The sequence below is a fragment of the Dendropsophus ebraccatus genome, chromosome 3 (assembly GCF_027789765.1).
Source record: "Dendropsophus ebraccatus isolate aDenEbr1 chromosome 3, aDenEbr1.pat, whole genome shotgun sequence".
Classification (NCBI taxonomy): domain Eukaryota; kingdom Metazoa; phylum Chordata; class Amphibia; order Anura; family Hylidae; genus Dendropsophus; species Dendropsophus ebraccatus.
In genome coordinates, this window is record NC_091456.1 from 188814972 (window position 1) to 188836320 (window position 21349).

At 46.3% G+C, this 21349-nt stretch overlaps 1 protein-coding gene across 1 annotated transcript in view; it reads right to left on the minus strand.

The window, feature by feature from the left end:
- LOC138786598 (zinc finger protein 605-like) overlaps positions 1–21349 on the minus strand; it is a 30657-nt gene that overhangs the window by 7247 nt on the left and 2061 nt on the right. Inside the window, exons 3-6 of the mRNA XM_069963577.1 lie at positions 13368–14070; positions 12576–13098; positions 1204–1296; positions 820–1111 (exon numbers count right to left, since the gene is read on the minus strand). Of these exons, the coding sequence (XP_069819678.1) occupies positions 820–1111; positions 1204–1296; positions 12576–13098; positions 13368–14070 (1611 nt within the window). The remainder of the gene's footprint in view (positions 1–819; positions 1112–1203; positions 1297–12575; positions 13099–13367; positions 14071–21349) is intronic.

Here is a 21349-nt window from a genome sequence, read left to right on the forward strand (position 1 = left end):
GGACATCTGGAAAACAGCTTATTCGGAGAAGACGAGGTGAGCGCTACCACCAGTCTTGTCTCATGCCAACTGTAAAGCATCCTGAAACCATTCATGTGTAGGGTTGCTTCTCAGCCAAGGGAATCAGCTCCCTCACAGCCATAAATAAAGAATGGGACCAGAATGTCCTCCAAGAGCAACTTCACCCAACCATCCAAGAGCAGTTTGGCGATCAACCAATGCCTTTTCCAGCATGATGGAGCACCTTGCCATAAAGCAAAGGTGATAACTAAATGGCTCAGGGAGCAAAACATAGAGATTTAGGGTCAACACTGCAAATATTGACTTGCTGCAGTAACTCAGTCTAACTAACAATATAAGCTTTTGTTACTCATAATATGATTGCAATGATATTTCTGTATGTGATAAAAACATCTGACAAACACACATAAAAACCAGAGGGCAGCAGATCACGTGAAAATATAATATTTGGGTCATTCTCAAAACTTTTGGCCATGACTGTAGAAGCAAATTGACAGTGGGATTCACAACGAATCTTGCATCGCTTATTTCTATTCAAACCCCTGTTGATTTTTTTTTTTTTTAATTCACAACAGGTGCGCTGTAAGATGGGGACAGTCACTATAGATGCAGCAGCAGGAGACTGATAGTGATATATTGTCCGCTGGGACTGTGCTGTATATTAGAATTTAGGCTGAATGATTATATAGCTGGAAAACTGACAGGACACAGAGCTTATAATATTCCACACAGAATAGTTACAGCCGGTGACTGAGGAGAATGTGTGACTGTTCTCTGCATTTAGTGGTCACTACTCACCTGGGCGGTTACCTGTAGTGATGTCCTCCTTATACTGCTCATCACTGCTGTCATCTGTCTCTTCTTCTTTTTTCATCATCATATCTGTAGCATTAATAGAGTTCAGATCCTTCCTTGTAGTAAAGTCCTTCTTATACTGCTCATCACTGCTGTCATCTGGCTCTTCTTCTTTTACTGTATTGTCCTTAGCAGTAATATGGTTCAGATCTTTCAGTATAGCGATGTCTTCCTTAAACTGCTCATCACTGCTCATATCTGTCTCTGGAGCATTAATATTGTTCCCATATTCCCCCTGATCCATAAGATGTGAGAGAAATATTTTAAAAAACATCAGTAGGAGAAGTCAGGTGAGATGTACAGATCATAGGGAACATCTCCATCTACCTGATCCTGATCCTGTGGGAGAAGAGGACGGGGACATCTCTCTGGTGCTGTTCTCTTACTGGATCTGACTGGAGGGAACACATACAGAGACTGAATTCATTCTTTCCATCCAGATAATACAGAGAGGAGGTGTGTATATAGTCCTGTCTATTACCTGCTGATGGGAGGGGCTGCTGATCCTCCAGCATCACATCCTTGTACTGATCCTTGTGTCCTTCTACATACTCCCACTCCTCCATGGAGAAATAGACCGCCACGTCCTGACACCTTATAGGAACCTGACACACACAATGATCACACAGTCATCCCCCCCACCCCTCCAGTGGTGTTACTGTATAATGTCCCAGCATTCCCAGCAGCCACAGTCTCACCTCTCCACTCAGCAGCTCCACCATCTTGTTGGTGACTTCTAGGATCTTCTCTTCCTCCATTTCCTCATGTATCAGGGGCCCCGGGATTGGGCTCAGGGTTCTTCCCCATCCTTCACACCCAGGGGCCCCACAGCGCCCACTAGAGGACTTCTTCACTACTGTGTAATCCTGTGTATGGAGAGACACATTACTATCACTCCATCCATTCCCAGAATCCCTCAGCTCTCCAGTCCTATCCATCTGTTATTCCATAGATAAGAATGATGTCATGATGACATCACTCCCAGAATCCCTCACCTCTCCAGTCCTATCCATCTGTTATTCCATAGATAAGAATGATGTCATGATGACATCACTCCCAGAATCCCTCACCTCTCCAGTCCTATCCATCTGTTATTCCATAGATAAGAATGATGTCATGATGACATCACTCCCAGAATCCCTCACCTCTCCAGTCCTATCCATCTGTTATTCCATAGATAAGAATGATGTCATGATGACATCACTCCCAGAATCCCTCACCTCTCCAGTCCTATCCATCTGTTATTCCATAGATAAGAATGATGTCATGATGACATCACTCCCAGAATCCCTCACCTCCCCAGTCCTATCCATCTGTTATTCCATAGATAAGAATGATGTCATGATGACATCACTCCCAGAATCCCTCACCTCCCCAGTAAGCAGGAAGAGTATGTGTAGGGTGAGGGTTATTATCCTCTCGGCCATCTTGTCTCTGTCTCTCTCCATGGTTGATGGGTCGGTCTCTTATATAGAAGATATCAGCAGAGGATCCTGGAGAGATGAATAGAAAGTAGAGGATACAATGGATAATAAAGAATGGGAAGAAAAAGTACAACAAACCCGGCACAGCGATAGAAAGTTATAAATATATAAAGTTCAGGTTCTTGTGATAAATCAAAAGAAGAAGAAAAAAACAAACTTCATCCTCACAACTCAAAGGGGTTAATCCTCCCGCTGTCCCCCAGCTCCTTCCCTCCGCCTGCAGAGCTGTACAGGAGCCGTGTGCTTCCCCTGTGCTTCCAGGACCTGCCGTGATGTCATAGTCATGTGATCAGTCACATGGAGGAGGAGTCACATGATCAGGGGCTGCTGCTCAGTGTATGCAGGACTCTGCTGTGCTGGATAAGCTGAAGTGATGTGTATGCAGCAGAGCTGTCTGCGTGTGATGTGTGTGGAGCAGAGCTGTGTGTGTGTGTATGTGTTATATATGCCTGCAGCAGAGCCCTGTGTGTAATGTACATGTAGCTGAGCTGTATATGTGTGTAATGTACATGTAGCTGAGCTGTATATGTGTAATGTACATGTAGCTGAGCTGTATATGTGTAATGTACATGTAGCTGAGCTGTATGTGTGTAATGTACATGTAGCTGAGCTGTATGTGTGTAATGTACATGTAGCTGAGCTGTATATGTGTGTAATGTACATGTAGCTGAGCTGTATATATGTGTAATGTACATGTAGCTGAGCTGTATGTGTGTATTGTACATGTAGCTGAGCTGTATATGTGTAATGTACATGTAGCTGAGCTGTATGTGTGTAATGTACATGTAGTTGAGCTGTATGTGTGTAATGTACATGTAGTTGAGCTGTATGTGTGTAATGTACATGTAGCTGAGCTGTATATGTGTAATGTACATGTAGCTGAGCTGTATATGTGTAGTGTACATGTAGCTGAGCTGTATGTGTACACAGTAGAGCTGTATATGTGTAATGTACATGTAGCTGAGCTGTATGTGTGTAATGTACATGTAGCTGAGCTGTATGTGTACACAGTAGAGCTGTATGTGTGTAATGTACATGTAGCTGAGCTGTATGTGTGTAATGTACATGTAGCTGAGCTGTATGTGTGTAATGTACACGTAGCTGAGCTGTATGTGTGTAATGTACATGTAGCTGAGCTGTATGTGTGTAATGTACATGTAGCTGAGCTGTATATGTGTGTAATGTACATGTAGCTGAGCTGTATATGTGTGTAATGTACATGTAGCTGAGCTGTATGTGTGTAATGTACATGTAGCTGAGCTGTATATGTGTAATGTACATGTAGCTGAGCTGTATATGTGTAATGTACATGTAGCTGAGCTGTATGTGTGTAATGTACATGTAGCTGAGCTGTATGTGTGTAATGTACATGTAGCTGAGCTGTATATGTGTAATGTACATGTAGCTGAGCTGTATGTGTACACAGTAGAGCTGTATGTGTGTAATGTACATGTAGCTGAGCTGTATGTGTGTAATGTACATGTAGCTGAGCTATATATGTGTAATGTACATGTAGCTGAGCTGTATATGTGTAATGTACATGTAGCTGAGCTGTATGTGTACACAGTAGAGCTGTATGTGTGTAATGTACATGTAGCTGAGCTGTATATGTGTAATGTACATGTAGCTGAGCTGTATGTTTAATGTACATGTAGCTGAGCTGTATGTGTGTAATGTACATGTAGCTGAGCTGTATATGTGTAATATACATGTAACTGAGCTGTATGTGTGTAATGTACATGTAGCTGAGCTGTATATGTTTAATGTACATGTAGCTGAGCTGTATGTTTAATGTACATGTAGCTGAGCTGTATGTGTGTAATGTACATGTAGCTGAGCTGTATATGTGTAATATACATGTAACTGAGCTGTATGTGTGTAATGTACATGTAGCTGAGCTGTATGTGTAATGTACATGAGCTGTATATATGTATAATGTACATGTAGCTGAGCTGTATATATGTAATGTACATGTAGCTGAGCTGTATATGTGTAATGTACATGTAGCTGAGCTGTATATGTGTAATGTACATGTAGCTGAGCTGTATATGTGTAATGTACATGTAGCAGAGCCCTGTGTGTAATGTACATGTAGCTGAGCTGTATGTGTGTAATGTACATGTAGCTGAGCTGTATGTGTACACAGTAATGCTGTGTATGCAACTATTAGGAAAGAGGCCCCCGCTCTGTCTACCATCTTTATTACAAGGAGAACTTGTTTTTCCCTTGGCTCTTTTATGTACTATGTTTATGGCTAGTAGAATTTGTTCTTTACTTTAGGGTCTGAGGATCCTTAAAGCGTAACTGTCATTTCAGGGTCATTTTTTTTAAAACATTAAATATCAACAGTTCAAGCGAGTTTCCTTCTGTACTGAAAAAGCAATCTCCCAGCCTCCCCCCTCACATCAGATGAAACAGGATTTCTGTCTCCATTATGTGGCTATGGAGAGGGGAGGGGCTGTTAGGAGTGACTGAGCACGGAGCAGTCCTGCACAGCACAACACCCTGCAATCTTCTCTCAGTAAGTTCATAGATAAGCACTGACCTTTCTGACCCCAGAATCCAGCGTTTTAGCTGCCCACAGAGTCTACAAACAGCTGACCTTCATGTCACCTCTTCCTGCACCCTCATCTCCTTCAGCCCCTCCCCCCTCCATAAGGATAGAATGGGAGAGCAGAACCAGTCTTCACTGGCTTCTCTGTAATAAAGACGTGTTTGCCTGATAATGCACAGATAAGAAGTCAGGGGGGGAGGCTGGGAGATTGCTTCCTGAGTACAGAAGGAGGCTTTTTTGGCTGATAAAACCTATTACAGAGTTTTTTAAAATCGCTTATACTACTGATTTCTGCAATAAAAAAAAAAATATGACAGTTACACTTTAAGTATAGATTAGAGCAAGGACAGCTGGGAACAAATATCATGGCCGCTGTTGCAAGATATGTAAACTCCCAGGGTTCAGATCCCTTGAAAATAACATGTTGTTTAATTAATCTTCGCCCCTCACATGCTGAGTAATAGAATACATAACTGACACTCACTCCAATCAGAACAAGAATTACTATGTATGTAACATCTAACCAATAGGAGCTTGGTCACTGCCCATGTCCTTCTTGGTTGGACGCCAACTTTCTTTGTTATGTATAAATATGTGTTTTTGTCCAATAAATGATGAGCTTGATTCACAGAATCCTGTGTCCGTGTCATGTCTCCCAAGCTTGTAAAAATACCCTACTGATAATTTAGAGTCCCGCTAAGACTGGGGGTGGGTGTTTCCCCCACAGATAATGGCACCCCAGATGGGACTGGCATCATATCTGCATTGACGACACCCAAACCTGGGAGAATTACGGTTCAGAGACCCACAGACCAGACCAGCTGCAGTATAAGGCAGCACCCAGGTATAGCGGGGAGACTTTATTCTAAGTGTCACCCTAACACTGTGAAAATGACAGCCAGTTTGGGAGAAATGCGCTAAGCCCTCCCTGCCCGGACTGACAATCTGGCAGACCAGTGTGCTAACCAGATTCCTGTGAGCAGGGGCGCAGCTAGGATTCATGCCCCCCCCCCCTACACACTATAATATATAATATATTCGGTGATGTGGCAAAAAAAAGAAATCTCGTGGCCTGGGTCAGAATCCTGCGTGCAGTCACAACAGTGAGTGGCATAGGAGAAAGCCAATGTCTGCTTGTTCTGTCCGTCCGCTGTATTTAACTATAACAGCCTATTAGGAGCCTCATGGTTATTTACCAGGAGCAGACTAACTTTTGCTTAACCCTTTATTAACTGCAGTGTGTAAGTGACCCAGATTTCTCTTACATGCTGCAACACAAAGGGTTAATACAGAAGACAATTAGCTGTCTCTCCTTCACTACTCCTGCACTGATAACTCCTGACCTCTGCAGGAGCTCAGAGGTTATCAGGGTAGTGAGGCAGAGAGCTAATTGTTAACCTTTTTTTGTGTTGCAGCATGTAAGAGAACACTGGGTCACTTGCACACTGCAGTTAATTAAGGGTTAAGCAAAAGGACACGGGAGGCTCTTATCTTCCCTGGGCCCCCTCCCTCCATGGGCCCCATAGCAACCGCCTTCCCTGCCTCTATTGTAGCTACGACACTGCCTGTGAGGCCGCCTGATGTAAGATATAATGCTACATTTAAAAAAAAAAGTAACAGGCCCCCCTCCTGACCCCCTTACATGGCTCTAGGAAGAGGAGGGATCTGCTGCACTGGTCCCAGGACGCTGATCAGTGAGAGAGGACAACATGTGCCCCTGCAGGAGGAGGCTACACTCACAGACTGCCCAGCAGGAGAGAAGTGTGTTTCTGTATGGGATATGTGCCTGACTGTATATGTACATGAGACTGTATGTAGACTTTATGTGCCTCTGTGTACAGTATGTGTGTGTGTCTGTATGGGTATATATCTGTCTATATGTCATTGTATGTGTCTCTCTGAATGTATGTTCATGTCCATATGTGTATATGGGACTGTATGTATGTACCCTTGTGTACAGCATGTCTGTTTATGGGTATATATGTGCTTGTCTGTATGTGCCTCTATGTATGTATGTGCTTGTGTGCAGCACATGTGTGTCTCTGTATATGTGCCTGACTCTGTGTATATGTGACTGTATGTGTCTCTATGTATGCATGTGCATCTATGTGACTATGTGCTTGTGTGTACAGCATATGTGTCTCTGAATATGTGACTATGTGCCTGGCTGTATATACAATATGTGCCTCTGTGTGTGTGTGTGTGTGTGTGTGTGTATGTATATGTATATATATATATATATATATATATATATATATATATATATATATATATATATATATAAATATAAGCAATAGAATGGAGTGCACTCACAGGAGCAGTGTACAGAGTGCCAGCAGTGGAGACTGGATCCACGTCCCCTCTTCCATCAGCTGATTTTTTTGCTGATGATTTACGAGTAAACACTACAAGTTTTTCACTATTTGGATGTGCTGCAGCCTCGTAATTTTATATATATATATATCACACACAGTATGGGGGACATTTATTAAGTCCGGCGTTTTCTGCGCCGGACTTAACACTGTCCCCGCAGCTCCGGCACTACGGAGATTTATGTAGAGGCGTACTGCCTCTACATAAATCCTGTGCGCGCCGGTGCGCACGGCAGGAAACCTACACCAGCTGAGAGCTGGGGTAGGTTTCATGCTTATTTTTTAGCGATTAGCCCCGTCCCCATACACAGGAGCCAGACCAGAGAAGAGCAGGAACCTGGACAGGTGAGATTATCCATAGAACTACATGTCCCATCATGACCTACTAATAGTTCATGATGGGAGTTGTAGTTTTACAGCCTGTGGCTCTCCAGGTTGTAGAACTACAACCTCCATCATGTCCTTCTGTCAGTTCATGATGGGAGTTGAAGTTTTTCAGCTAGCGAGTCAAAGATTGGGAAACTGTTATTAGAGAATGACATAGTACAGTCCATTAAATATAGTAGACAGTGGCACAGTACAAGAGGTGGAGGCAGTAGCACGGTACATGAGGGAACACAGTGACAGTTCATTAGGACACATTGGCACATAAGGGGGCGTCACCTTACAGTAATTGGATATAATGTTTTTGGCCGCTGACTGCGCCTGATCGGTTAGGATGGGGGGAGGGACCATCAGCCTTTAGCTACACCCCTGTGCAGTAGTAAGTGCAGGGAAAAAACCACTTTATAAGCACTACCCGTAATAAGTGTATATTGGGGATTTTTATGGATTTGAGTGGATTCCGCAAGCATTTTGACTTAGACTCTGCTCAAAATTCCTCAAGAATTGTTTAGTGTACACATACCCTCAAACGTCTATCATTTAAAAGAAAAAATCATTGTCGTTCGCTAAATGATCATTTAAGAGATTTATCGGTAAGAGTAAAAGGTCCCTTAGGGCTTACTTTTTGTAGAACACACACACACACACACACAGGTAAATACACACATACAGGTATATATACTCTGGTACACACATTATGCATGTACATACATAGGCATATAAACACATACATATACCCTGCAATACAGGTAATACAAGGTCTTTGGGTCCTATTACACAATCAGACAGGATCGGGCAGATATTACCCTGTGTAATAATGATAACCATCAGCTGATCATTGACTTTCAGCAGGTGTAAAATCATCAGCTGCTGACCGCCCATCGCTATGTGTATTAGTAGGAGTAACAGGAGGTGTCTGGTTTGTGGCCAATGAAACAGAATATAGAAAATAATAAAGTAATACTTACCTGTTCACATGTATCCCTGCAGCGGCCACTGAAGCTTCTGAGGCAGTCTCTGAAGTGGCACACCGCTCAGCCAATCACTGGCTGCTGCACTGTCTCGTTTCAGTCAGTGATTGGTTGAGCAGCCTGTCACTGCAGAGATGTGTCAGCGATGGCTGCAGTGAGAAGTTAGAAGGACACCAGGGAGTGTGGACACGTAAGTATTTCTTTTTTATTTTCTATATATACAGCGAGCGCTGCACAGACATGGCTAACAATATATACGCACAGCCCTTGCTGCATGGAGCCATGTAATGGGCTTGCTAAACAAGCACCGATCTAATGTCGGAGGGGTAATATGGTCCTTACTGTCTGGAGCTTCCCCAGCATTTGCAGGGAGGACAGCAGACTGTGCAGATGGCTCCTCTTTCTCCTCTGTCCAGCAGTACAGGCCTCTCACGACAACCTTACAACCTGTGCTGCTTGGATGGGGGTAGAGCACAGGATTTTTAGTGTAGATATATATATCCTTTAGTAAGTGAGTGTGTCTGGTTGCAGGTCTCCCTATACTCACTGCACTATTACTACTGTGTATGCTAAGGGTTAATAACTATCCTTACACAGTGACCACAGCTCCTGGGGAGGATGAGGTAATGCAGCAGGGAAGGCCGGGGAGGATGAGGTGATGCAGCAGGGCAGGCCGGGAGCTGCCGGGGAGGATGAGGTGATGCAGCAGGGAAGGCCGGGGAGGATGAGGTGATGCAGCAGGGAAGGCTGGGAGCTGCCGGGGAGGATGAGGTGATGCAGCAGGGCAGGCTGGGAGCTGCCGGGGAGGATGAGGTGATGCAGCAGGGCAGGCAGGGAGCTGCCGGGGAGGACGAGGTGATGTAGCAGGGCAGGCCGGGAGCTGCCGGGGAAGATGAGGTGATGCAGCAGGGAAGGCCGGGAACTGCCGGGGAGGATGAGGTAATGCAGCAGAGCAGGCCGGGAGTTGCCGGGGAGGATGAGGTGATGCAGCAGGGAAGGCCGGGAGCTGCCGGGGAGGATGAGGTGATGCAGCAGGGCAGGTCGGGAGCTGCCGGGGAGGATGAGGTGATGCAGCAGAGCAGGCCGGGAGCTGCCGGGGAGGATGAGGTGATGCAGCAGAGCAGGCCGGGAGCTGCCAAGGAGGATGAGGTGATGCAGCACGGAAGGCCGGGAGCTGCCGGGGAGGATGAGGTGATGCAGCAGGGAAGGCTGGGAGTTGCTGGGGAGGATAAGGTAATGCAGCAGGGAAGGCGGGGAGCTGCCGGGGAGGATGAGGTAATGCAGCAGAGCAGGCGGGGAGTTGCCGGGGAGGATGAGGTGATGCAGCAGGGAAGGCCGGGAGCTGCCGGGGAGGATGAGGTGATGCAGCAGGGCAGGTCGGGAGCTGCCGGGGAGGATGAGGTGATGCAGCAGGGAAGGCTGGGAGTTGCTGGGGAGGATGAGGTAATGCAGCAGGACAGGCCGGGAGCTGCCGGGGAGGTGTTTGCACAAGGTACATGATGGGCTGGATTATAATATCAGCAGATAGTTTTCATATTTTTTTTATTAATTTATTAAATAATTATAAATAAATTATTTAATTTATTAATTTAGGCTCCAGTTCAGAGACACCTTTCCAAAAATAAGGACAGCAGGAGGAGTCCAAAAGCCAGCCTGTGCGCGTCTGTGCGTGTCCTTTTGGCCTGTTTTTTTTTCCGTAGACCTTAAGGAAACAGGTTCAAGAGGCAGACTCCTCAGTTCTCTCAGGACAGTAACGTTAAGAAGAGATGAGGACAGTCCACATACCTCCAGCTAGAACTGCTGAACAAGCGGGCATTCCCAAAAAATATAATACAAGGGGAAAGATTTATCAAACATGGTGTAAAGTGAAACTGGCTCAGTCGCCCCTAGCAACCAATCAGATTCCACCTTTAAAGAGTCACTGTCGTATTTTTTTTTTTTTTTTTGCAGAAATCAATAGTCCGGGCGATTTTAAGAAACTTTGTAATTGGGTTTATTAGCCAAATCTGCCATTATCTGCATGTAAAAAGCCTTTTCCCAGGTCCCCCCCTCCTTCCTCTTTTTCATCCACTCTGAAAAATCTGAAAATTGTGACTTGTTGCAGGAGACGTACCCTGTCTGCTCTAGGGAGAGGGGAGGGGGGAGGAGGAAGGAGGGAGTTAGCCGGCAGCAGAAAGCAGATAACAGAGGATTACAGGCACAGAGCTGGGTGACAGCTGTAATCGGAGCTCAGACAGGTCACTGGTGATTGTCACAGGAGATATCCCGTGAGGGATTTGTAGATTAACTCTTTGTTGTCCTGTTTTGGTCTTTTCTTTAGCTCTCTCCATAGGAGAACAATGAAGACAGGGGGGAGAGCTTCAAACTGTTTTTTCATGATAAAAATGCATTTTTCGGATAATAAACCCAATTACAAAGTTTCTTAAAATCGCCTGGACTATTGATTTCTGCAAAAAAAAAATTCACGACAGTGACACTTTAATTTCTCACAAACTCTTTGGAAAATGAAAGGTGGAATCTGATTGGTTGCTAGGGGCAACTGAGCCAGTTTCACTTTACACCATGTTTGATAAATCTCCCCCAAGGAGCCTACTTCTTTTGAACAAGGCTAAGCACCAGGGCACTCCTCTCTTGTTGGGACACTACATCTATGAGATCTATAGCTCTCCGCGTGTTCCCCACTCTGCCTACTTGGGAGGAAGCCTACTTGGTCCGCATGGATTAAAGATGGTAACCAATGCCCCATCCGTGTTGCCAGAATTCAGAAGAGAGATAGGTCTATAACTGGCACAATCCTGCGGTCCTTGCCTGGTTTAGGATAAGGGTAATGTAGGAGTGAGACATGGAATTGGTATAGGCGTCCCCTGCATAAAGGAGTTAAAGAGAGAAAGAAAAACTCAGAAGAAAAAGTTTTATAATAATACAGATAAGTAAAACCATCAGGGCCTGTCGGAAGTGACTTTAAAACTTCAGCAAGTTCCTCTGCTGTAATCGGCGAGTTCAAGTCCTCCAAAGCACTAGCGCATAGAGAAGGTAGTTTACATTCTAACAGAAAGTCCCTGAAACATTTGTGACGGCTCCTGGATCAGAGGGCAATGCAGAAGATAGGGAGTATAAATTAGCATAGTACTTAAGGAAAATAGAGACGTGCAGACATTAAAGAGGTAGTGCGGCGGTAAACAATTATTCACAGAATAACACACATGACAAAGTTATACAACTTTGTAATGTATGTTATGTATGTGAATGGCCCCCTTCCCGTGTTCCCCCACCCCCGCCCGTGGACCCGGAAGTGTAGTGTACTATACGTACCTGACGCATGTCGACCCCCGTCCCCGATCTTCTGCCAACGCCGTAATCTTCGGGAGGCCGGCCAACCTGCTCCTGCCGTCCAACCTGCTCCTGCCGTCCCTGATGCCGACCCCCCTCTGCCGAGTCATAACTGTGCTCAGCCAATGACGTGGCAGAGGGGGGCCAGCATCAGGGACGGCTGCAGCGATTCGGCCGGCCTCCCGAAGTTTGCGCTGTTGGCAGAAGATCGGGGACGGGGGTCGACATGCGTCGGGTACGTATAGTACACTACATTTCCGGGTACTTGGGCGGGGGTGGGGGAACACGGGAAGGGGGCCATTTTCATACATAACATACATTACAAAGTTGTATAACTTTGTAATGTGTCTTATTCTGTGAATAATTGTTTACCGCCGCACTACCCCTTTAAGCCGTTTAGGTAAAAGGGTGTGAACTTTGTTCCCCTTCTCGTAAAAGCGCTGTTTAGAATAAAGAAGCAATTTCTCAACTTTCATTGACGAGGTGTGCCCTCCCCAATAGAAACCTCCACAGGACACCCAGAGAAGGCTGTCGAGCCAAAGTATGCTCCAAGGCCAAAACCTTTTCTACATTCGGAACATAAGAATGGCTTCTCTCTTTAGTGAGTTTTTTGATGTTGAACAAGACTTTTTTTCCATTTAAAACATTTCCCACAATCTGAACATGAAAACTGCTTCTCCCCTGTGTGAGTGTTTTTATGGTAGAGAAGATATGATTTCTGACTAAAACATCTACCACATTCCAAACATGAAAATGGCTTCTCCCCTGTGTGAGTTCTTTGATGCTTAACAATATCTGGTTTGGGAGTAAAACATTTCCCACATTCCAAACATGAAAATGGCTTCTCCCCTGTGTGAGTTCTCTGATGGTTAACAAGAACTGATTTGTTAGAGAAACTTTTCCTACATTCTGAACATGAAAATGGCTTCTCCCCCGTGTGAGTTCTTTGATGCTTAACAAGATCTGTTTTGTTATTAAAACATTTCCCACATTCCAAACATGAAAATGGCTTCTCCCCATGTGTGAGTTCTCCTATGCTTAACAAGATTGCGTTTTGGAGTAAAACATTTTCTACATTCCGAACATGAAAATGCCTTTTCACCTGTAAGATATTTTTTTGTGAGTAAAGCATTTTTCACGTTGTAAACATGAAAACAGAGGCTTTTCTGTATTTTCTATTTGATGTTCATCGTCTTCTGTGTAAATGTCAGCTTGCTGTGATGGATCAGAAGATGGGACTTGTATAACAAGATGAGATGAGAGATCTCTGCTGTGAGGGGCTGAGGGTGTATCTGGGATAGTGGACGGCTCCTCATATGTATCTTGTGTGATATGATCCTCTGAGGAGATCTGAATAATATATTTCCCATATTCCGAACATGAAAATGGCTTCTACCCTTTGTGAGTTTTCTGATGGTGAATAAGAGCTGATTTCCGAGTAAAACATCTTTCACAGTCTGAACATGAAAATGGCTTTTCCTCAGTGTGAATGTATGTATGGTAAAGAAGAGTTGATTTTTGAGAAAAACACCTCCCACATTCCGAACATGAAAATGGCTTCTCCCCTGTGTGAGTTCTCTGATGCCTTACAAGATCTGATTTCTGAGTAAAACATTTACCACACTCCGAACATGAAAATGGCTTCTCCCCTGTGTGAGTTCTCTGATGCTTCACAAGAATTGATTTCTGAGTAAAACATTTCCCACATTCCGAACATGAAAATGGCTTCTCCCCTGTGTGAGTTCTCTGATGCTTTACAAGATCTGATTTCTGAGTAACACATTTCCCACATTCTGAACATGAAAATGCCTTCTCCGTCTCTGTAAGATATGTTTTATGAGTAAAACATTTTTCTTGTTGTAAATATGAAAACTGAGCCTGTCTTATATTTGCTCTTTGATGTCCATCGTCTTCTCTGTAAATGTCAGCTTGCTGTGATGGAGCAGAAGATGGGACTTGTATAACAGGATGAGATGAGAGATCTTTGCTGTGAGGGGCTGAGGGTGTATCTGGGATAGTGGACGGCTCCTCATATGTATCTTGTGTGATATGATCCTCTGAGGAGATCTGATGTCCCCCTGAGCTCCTGGTAGAATCATCTGCAAAGGAGAAAACACCATTTCTCTTATTTCCCAGTAATAGAAGCCTAAACATATTGCAGACATGGAAAGTTACTCTTTTTTTATGTAACATATTAAGAATGATCAGATCTGTTCCCATCCACAGGAAGTGTCAGGGAGAAGAATCTAGAAGCTGGAGGCCGGGGAGAGGACGTCCTTAGTACTAAAAGTAATGGAAACTCTTTTCAAATAAAAAATTGGACTATTGACCCCCTACATATCGATAACCTGCTGGACCCCAACCAGCATGGCGTTACTGGGGGGAGATCACGTCTTTTTCTCTCATTTTCTGTATAAGTCACATGGTGCAAAGACGTCACCAACCTGGTGCTCTCTGGATGTCCCTCCCCGAACAAGAGACGTCACAGCCACTCCTTAGTCCAGGGCGGATCTATACAGTCATTGTGGAGGATGTTTTGTAGTGTCTCGGTACGGGTGGTCCACTAAGTTTTTTTTTAATAAAATTTTATTCAGTTTTACAGAAAGAAAAAAAAATAAGCAGCTATAACAAACAGCGAATTAAACAAAATGAAATGAAAAAGGGAGGAAGGGAGGACGTGTAAGTAAAGTACATGCATTCACGCCGTACAATGAGTCCAGCAAAGTCCACATATAAAAAAACGGGCAGCAAGAGCCCGACTTTCGCGAAGGGCATTATCCATCCATTCATGGAAAATGAGATGGTCCACTAAGTTTTATACCACCTGGGTTAAGTATCTCTATCAGATATCGCACGAAGGGGATGAAAGTCCATGTAAAAAAAACTATTGCTCAGACTACCCTTCTCGTCTCCTAAACTCTGGAAGGCCCCCAGTGTGAACGGGGCCTTATAACATTAAAATAATTTTAAAATGAGTCAGTAATGTTTGATATTGATGCAGCCAGGAAAAGGACTGTGCAGCTTATAGTCACTTTTAGTAAAATTGTCACTTCAGCTGTGCCTCACCAGCAACTAGGGGGCCCGCCTCACAGTTTGAGAAGCAATGCTCTAGGGCAGGGTTTCTCAACCTGCGGTACGCATACCCCAGGGGGTACACGCTGCAGGCTGAGGGGGTACGCCGGAGGGGGGGGGGGGAAACAAACTGTTGCCTGGGGGGCCAAGACACTGCTATCACTAAGCAGTGTCCCGGAACCAATCACCGCCGCTGCTCTCACATCCTTCCCCCAGCAGCAGCTCACTAGTGTTCTGTGGGGGATGGGGCTTAGTGAGGCTGCTAGGGGAAGGATGAAGTCGCAGCAGCCTCCAATGCACGCTCTTCCCCGCGGCTGCCGGGTTGGGCAGTGGCGTCTAGCTGCAGGCTCCCAGAGAATAGGCGGCAGCCTGGGGATGAATGGCCGGAGGTGACCCGTGCAGCGGAGAAGAGATGTGGCAGCGGCAGGAGGCTGATGTCATCCCCCATGTTTGCCGGCTGCCTCCGCTTCTCCCCGGCCGTGGAGTCTCTGCCCCATCATCTCCTCTCTACCCCTCCACCTCCTCTCACCCCCATCACCTCCCTCTGCCCCCACATCTCCTCTTACCCCCATCACCTTCTTTCTGCCCCATCACCTTCTCTCACCCCCATCATATCCTCTTTGCCCCATCATCTCCTCTCTGCCCCCATCTCACCTCCCCTCTCCTCCTCCTCCCTGCCCCCTTTTTCTCTCCCCCTCACCTCCTCTCTTTCCTCCACCTCCTCTCTCCCCTCTCACCCCCTCTCTTGTCCTCTCCCCATTACCTCCTCTTTCCCTCATCTCTCCCCCTCACCCCCTTTACCTCCTCGTCTCTTCCCCTCACCCCCTTTACCTCCTCTCCTCTGTTACCTCCTCTCTCTTCCTTGTTACCTCCTCTCACCCCCTTTACCTCCTCTCTGTTCCTCTCCCCCTAACCCACTCTCTCCTCCTCTCCCCATTACCTCCTCTTTCCTCTGCCCCTTTACCCCCTTCACCTTCTTTACCCACTTTGCCTCCTCTCCCCCTTCACTTCCTCTCTCCTCTTCTTTCCTTCTCTCCCCCCTCTGCCCCCTTGTGCAGCGCCAGGCCTGGATGTGATTTTTCACGTGGCTCAGAGGCTGGAGAAAAGAGGAAGACCCGCTCCATGGCCAGATTAGGCAAGTATGACTTTTTTTTGCTATGTTATGGGGGCAGTATTAAGAGGGCACAGCATGGCAAGGTGAGGGGGCATTTACTATGGGGACAGGGAAGGGAAGGCAGTATCATTACTATGGGGGCACAGCAGAGGACATTATAACTATGGAGGGCACAGTAGGGGGACTTTATCACTATATGGACGACACCGCAAAGGACATTATTACTATATGGAAGGCACAGCATGGGGCATTATTACTATATGGAGGCACAGCAGGAGGTATTATTACTATATGGAAGGCACAGCAGGAGGTATTACTATATGGAAGGCACAGCAGGGGACATTATTACTATATGGAGGCACAGCAGGAGGTATTATTACTATACGGAGGCACAGTAGGGGGCATTATTACTATATGGAGGCACAGCAGGAGGTATTACTATACGGAGGCACAGTAGGGGGCATTATTACTATATGGAGGCACAGCAGGGCACATTATTACTTTATGGAGGACACAGCAGGAGGCATTACTACTACATGGAGGGCACAGCAAGGGACATTATTACTATATGGGGGCACAGCAGGGGACATTATTACTATATGAGGGTATAGCAGGAGGCATTATTACTATATCAGGGATCCTACATATGGGGGCAACCCACACACCGAGTCACTTTACTGCGGATTATTACTGTATGGGAGCCTATAGGTAGGAAAATGGGAGGGAAGTTAAAGGAAAAGTCAGGAGGCTAAGTTCTTTGTCTGGCAGTTTCTCTGGCAAGAGATGAATTGTAGTTGCAAGAAATCATCAGGGTGGTCTGGGCCGGATGGAGAAGAAAATATGGGGAGCAGGGGTGGAACTACCGCCATAGCGGCTGCTACGGGGCCCCTAGCATCAGGGGGCCTGTGACCTGGGCCCCCGGAGCTTACTGCCTACAACACCCGACGGCCGAGCGGGCCTCCCGGGTGTTCAGTGTTCTGATTGACAGCATAAGAAGCCATAGGCTTCCCGCCCTGTCAATCACTTTTATGACCGCAAGCAGCGTTTTGCTTGCGATCACAAGAGTGTTGCCCCCGCCAGATCCGCAGCTCCCTGTTGACGTCCAGGCAGCACCACCACTGAGTTCAGTGTGCGCCGCGGCAGCTAGGACTTCCGGTACAGGAAGTGACGCGCTCCCTGTACCAGAAGTCCCAGCTGCTGCGTCGCACACTGATATATTTATGGGGGAGGGACAACACTCGGGGCTATATATGTGGGGGAGGGACAACACTGGGGGCTATATGGGGGAGGCACAACACTGGGGGCTAGCTATAGGGGGAGGGACAACACTGCAGGCTGCCTATGGGGGAGGGAAAACACTGGGGGCCATTTGTAAGGGCTCGTTCCCACTGAGCAAAAGCAGCTGAATTTCTGCGCTGAATCAGCGCTGAAATTTCAGCCGTTAAAATAGGTGCAGAGCTAATTTCCATTGTGTTGAATGGAAATTTTGCTCTGCAGTTCACACAGTGGAATTTCCGCACTGAACTAATCCGCTTTCCGCCAGAACATGTTCATTCTTCCGCTAGCGGAAGCCTATACAAATCAATGGGGCTCTGATTTTCTGTTTCAGCGCGGAATACAAGCGTAATACAAGCGGAAATTACTTGCTGAATCAGCGCGGAAATGGGGAAAAGAGGGGGGGGAAGGAGGATTCGAGTATATGTTCTGGTATAGTCAAGTTTACTAACCAAATACTCGCTGAATTTCAGCGCTGAATGCATGCGGATTCAGCGCGGATTCCTCGAGTATTCCGCGCTGAATTTGTCAAGAGCTGATTACGAGCTGAACACTTTCCTAGCAGAATACGCAGGGATTCTGCTTACATTCTGCTTATATTCTGCTCGGAATTCAGCGTCAGTTGATTTCAGGCGGAAATATTTCCTTACGTAATCTGCTCCTTTTGCTCTGTGTGAACGTAGCCCAAGGGGAAGAACACGGGGCTACATATAAGGGGGCAATCTATAAGGAGGACAACACAGAGGAGGCATCTATAAGGGGAACTACAGTGGGGGGGGTGTATTTAATAGGGCATGCGCAGAGGGGGGGGGCATCTACTATAGTGGACTACTCAGAGGGGTCATCTATAAGGGGACTACACAGAGGAGGCCATATACTATAGGGCAGGGATAGGGAACCTTGGCTCTCCAGCTGTTGAAAAACTCAGTGCTCAGTCACTCCTAACAGCCCCTCCCCTCTCCATAGCCACATAATGGAGACAGAAATCCTGCTTCATCTGATGTGAGGGGGGAGGCTGGGAGATTGCTTTTTCAGTAGAGAAGGAAACTCTTTTAGTACATAAAACCTATTACAGAGTTTCTTAAAATCGCTTGTACTGTTGATATTTAATGTTTTCAGAAAAATGACCCTGAAATAACAGTTACGCTTTAAAGATGCCAATACAGATGTGCAGTTTGTAGAGAGATGAGGATGGTGAGGACCCTAATATGTCTGTCTGGCAGATTCTGTGGATTCATGGCTCGGAGAAGTTCTTATGATGGCCCAGGGCAGATGGAGAAGAAGATCAAAAGGGAAGAACTCCGATCAGAGAAGACGTCCCCTATGAGTCACTAAATATATCTGCACTGTAATTTATATGTAGTAAAGAGCCTGTGTAGAGCTGGGTGTGTTGATGGCGTAGTGGTCGGTTGAGAGGGGGGGGCCCAAATCAAAAGTTTGCTATGGGGCCGAGCCACTTCTAGTTACGCCCCTGATGGGGAGGTATCTGACTAAATGAAGAGATACCTGGCTATATGAGGACATATTTGGCTGCAATAGGGGGAGACATCTTGACTACATGGGGAGATATCTGACTACATGGGGGGAGGTATGTGGCTACGAAGCAGGGCTGTGGAGTTGGAGTTGGAGCTTTAAAAAATGTAGAATTGAGTTTTGATATGAATTTTACAAGTTTTGCTCATGAATATATATTATGAGCAACATTCTAATAGGACACTGGCCCTATTACATAAGGGTGGTCGGGAATATATCAGTAATAGGACACTGGCCCTATTACATAAGGGTGGTCGGGGAGAAGTTTTGGTTCACTATTTGGCAATTTGTTTCTGAGCTGGAAGAGTCCATTGTGTGGGGGAGATCTGTGCTGTTCTCTTCCTGAATGCTGGATGACAGTATATGAGCAGCAGTGTAATATGAAGATATTCTGTGTAATATAGAGGAGGAGGAGAAGACATAAGTTGTAGCAGTAACCTCTGTCCTCAGTGTGGTGTTTTCTCTCTGGGAGAAGATTGTGTATTTTTCTTCAGTGTTCTATGGCTGCAGCTATGTGTGTGTGTGTGTGTGTGTGCTCGTGCTATGGCTGCAGTAGGCTGTGTGTGTGCTATGACTACAGCAGGCTGTGTATGTGTGCTATGGCTGCAGCAAGCTGTGTGTGTGTGTGCACACACTATGGCTACAGCAGGCTGTGTATGTGTGCTATGGCTGCAGCAATCTGTGTGTTTGTGTGCACACTATGGCTTAAGCAGGCTGTGTGTATGTGTGCTATGGCTGCAGCAGGCTGTGTGTGTGTGTGTGTGTTATGGCTGCAGCAGGCTGTGTGTGTGTGTGTGCTATTGCGTGCCCCCACAGTGACCTTCTATATCACTATGTGTGACCTCTCTATATCACTATGTGTGACCTCTCTATATCACTATGTGTGACCTCTCTAGCTGTGTGTGTGCGCGCGCTATGGCTGCAGCAGGGTGTGGGTGTGTGTATGCTATGGCTGCAGCAGGCTGTGTGTATGTGTGTGCTATAGCTGCAGCAGGCTGTGTGGGTGTGTGTATGCTATGGCTGCAGCAGGCTGTGTGTGTGCTATAGCTGCAGCAGGCTGTGTGGGTGTGTGTATGCTATGGCTGCAGCAGGCTGTGTGTGTGCTATTGCGTGCCCCCACAGTGACCTTCTATATCACTATGTGTGACCTCTATATCACTATGTGTGACCTCTCTATATCACTATGTTGACCTCTCTATATCACTATGTGTGACCCCTCTATATCACTATGTGTGACCCCTCTCTATATCACTATGGCTGACCTCTATATTACAGGGATCTGGCATTGTTAGCAGAGTTTCTTTAAGTATGGTGAATATTTAGTTAGAAACATAGAAGATTGTCAGCAGGAAAAGACCACCTGCTCCATCTAGTCTAGTTGTGAGTTGTTCAGGACATGGAGGCTGGAGACTGGCTGCATCCACTGCACACACAGGAGAAGCTGCTTTATATCTTTCCTTATTCCCTCAGAAGTCGCCCCAGGATCATGCAGGACATTAGAGAGAAGCTGCTGAGCCAGTGTGATAAATAACTCCCCTGGTATATGACCGGCCATTTATGAAGGAGCAGGAGTCAGAGTCGGGAGTCGGTCCTGATAAAAGGAGTCAGAGTCGGAGTTGGAGCTGCGGCTTACCGACTCCACAGCCCTGCTACGAAGAGGGAGGTATTTGGCTGCAGGGGGATATGTTGAACTCCATGGGACAGATCTGACAGTAAGAGGTATATCCAGCTTCAGGGGACAAATCTGTCTGGAAGAGACAAATCCGGCTACAGGGGACATACCTGACATCTAGAAACATATCTGACTGCAGGGGGCATACCTAGCTACAGACAGCGTATCTGGCTGCAATGGGCATATCTGACTCCAGGGGGCACATCTGGCTCCATGGGACAAACCTGGCTGCAAGAAGCATACCTAGCCAAGAGGGGTATATGTGGCTGCAAGGGGCACATCTGGCTCCATGAGATATACCTAGCTGAAAGGGGTATGTGTGGCTGCAAAGGATGTATTTGGCTGCAGGGGCATACCTAGCTGAAAGGGACATATCATGCTTACCTTCCTGCGCTCCCACCTGCTTCTCTGGCTCAAGGCTCACTGACAACCTGCTCAGTACGCTGTCCTGCTGCAGCCACTGATCCTCCATCATCATACTACTACCCCCTTAATCCTGCTCCTGTCCCTTCATCATCATACCAGTACCCCCTTCAGCACCCTCTTGTCCCTTCATCTGTATTTAAAACAAAAACAAAATAAAGCTATACTTCCCTCACCAGTATGATTCCTCTAGTCCCCTAGGGACTCCTCTCACTGCTCTGCATCACTCGCGCTGGAAGGGGGTGCGGCTTCCGACATCGGGGGCGGAGCTTCCCGGGAAATACCCGGG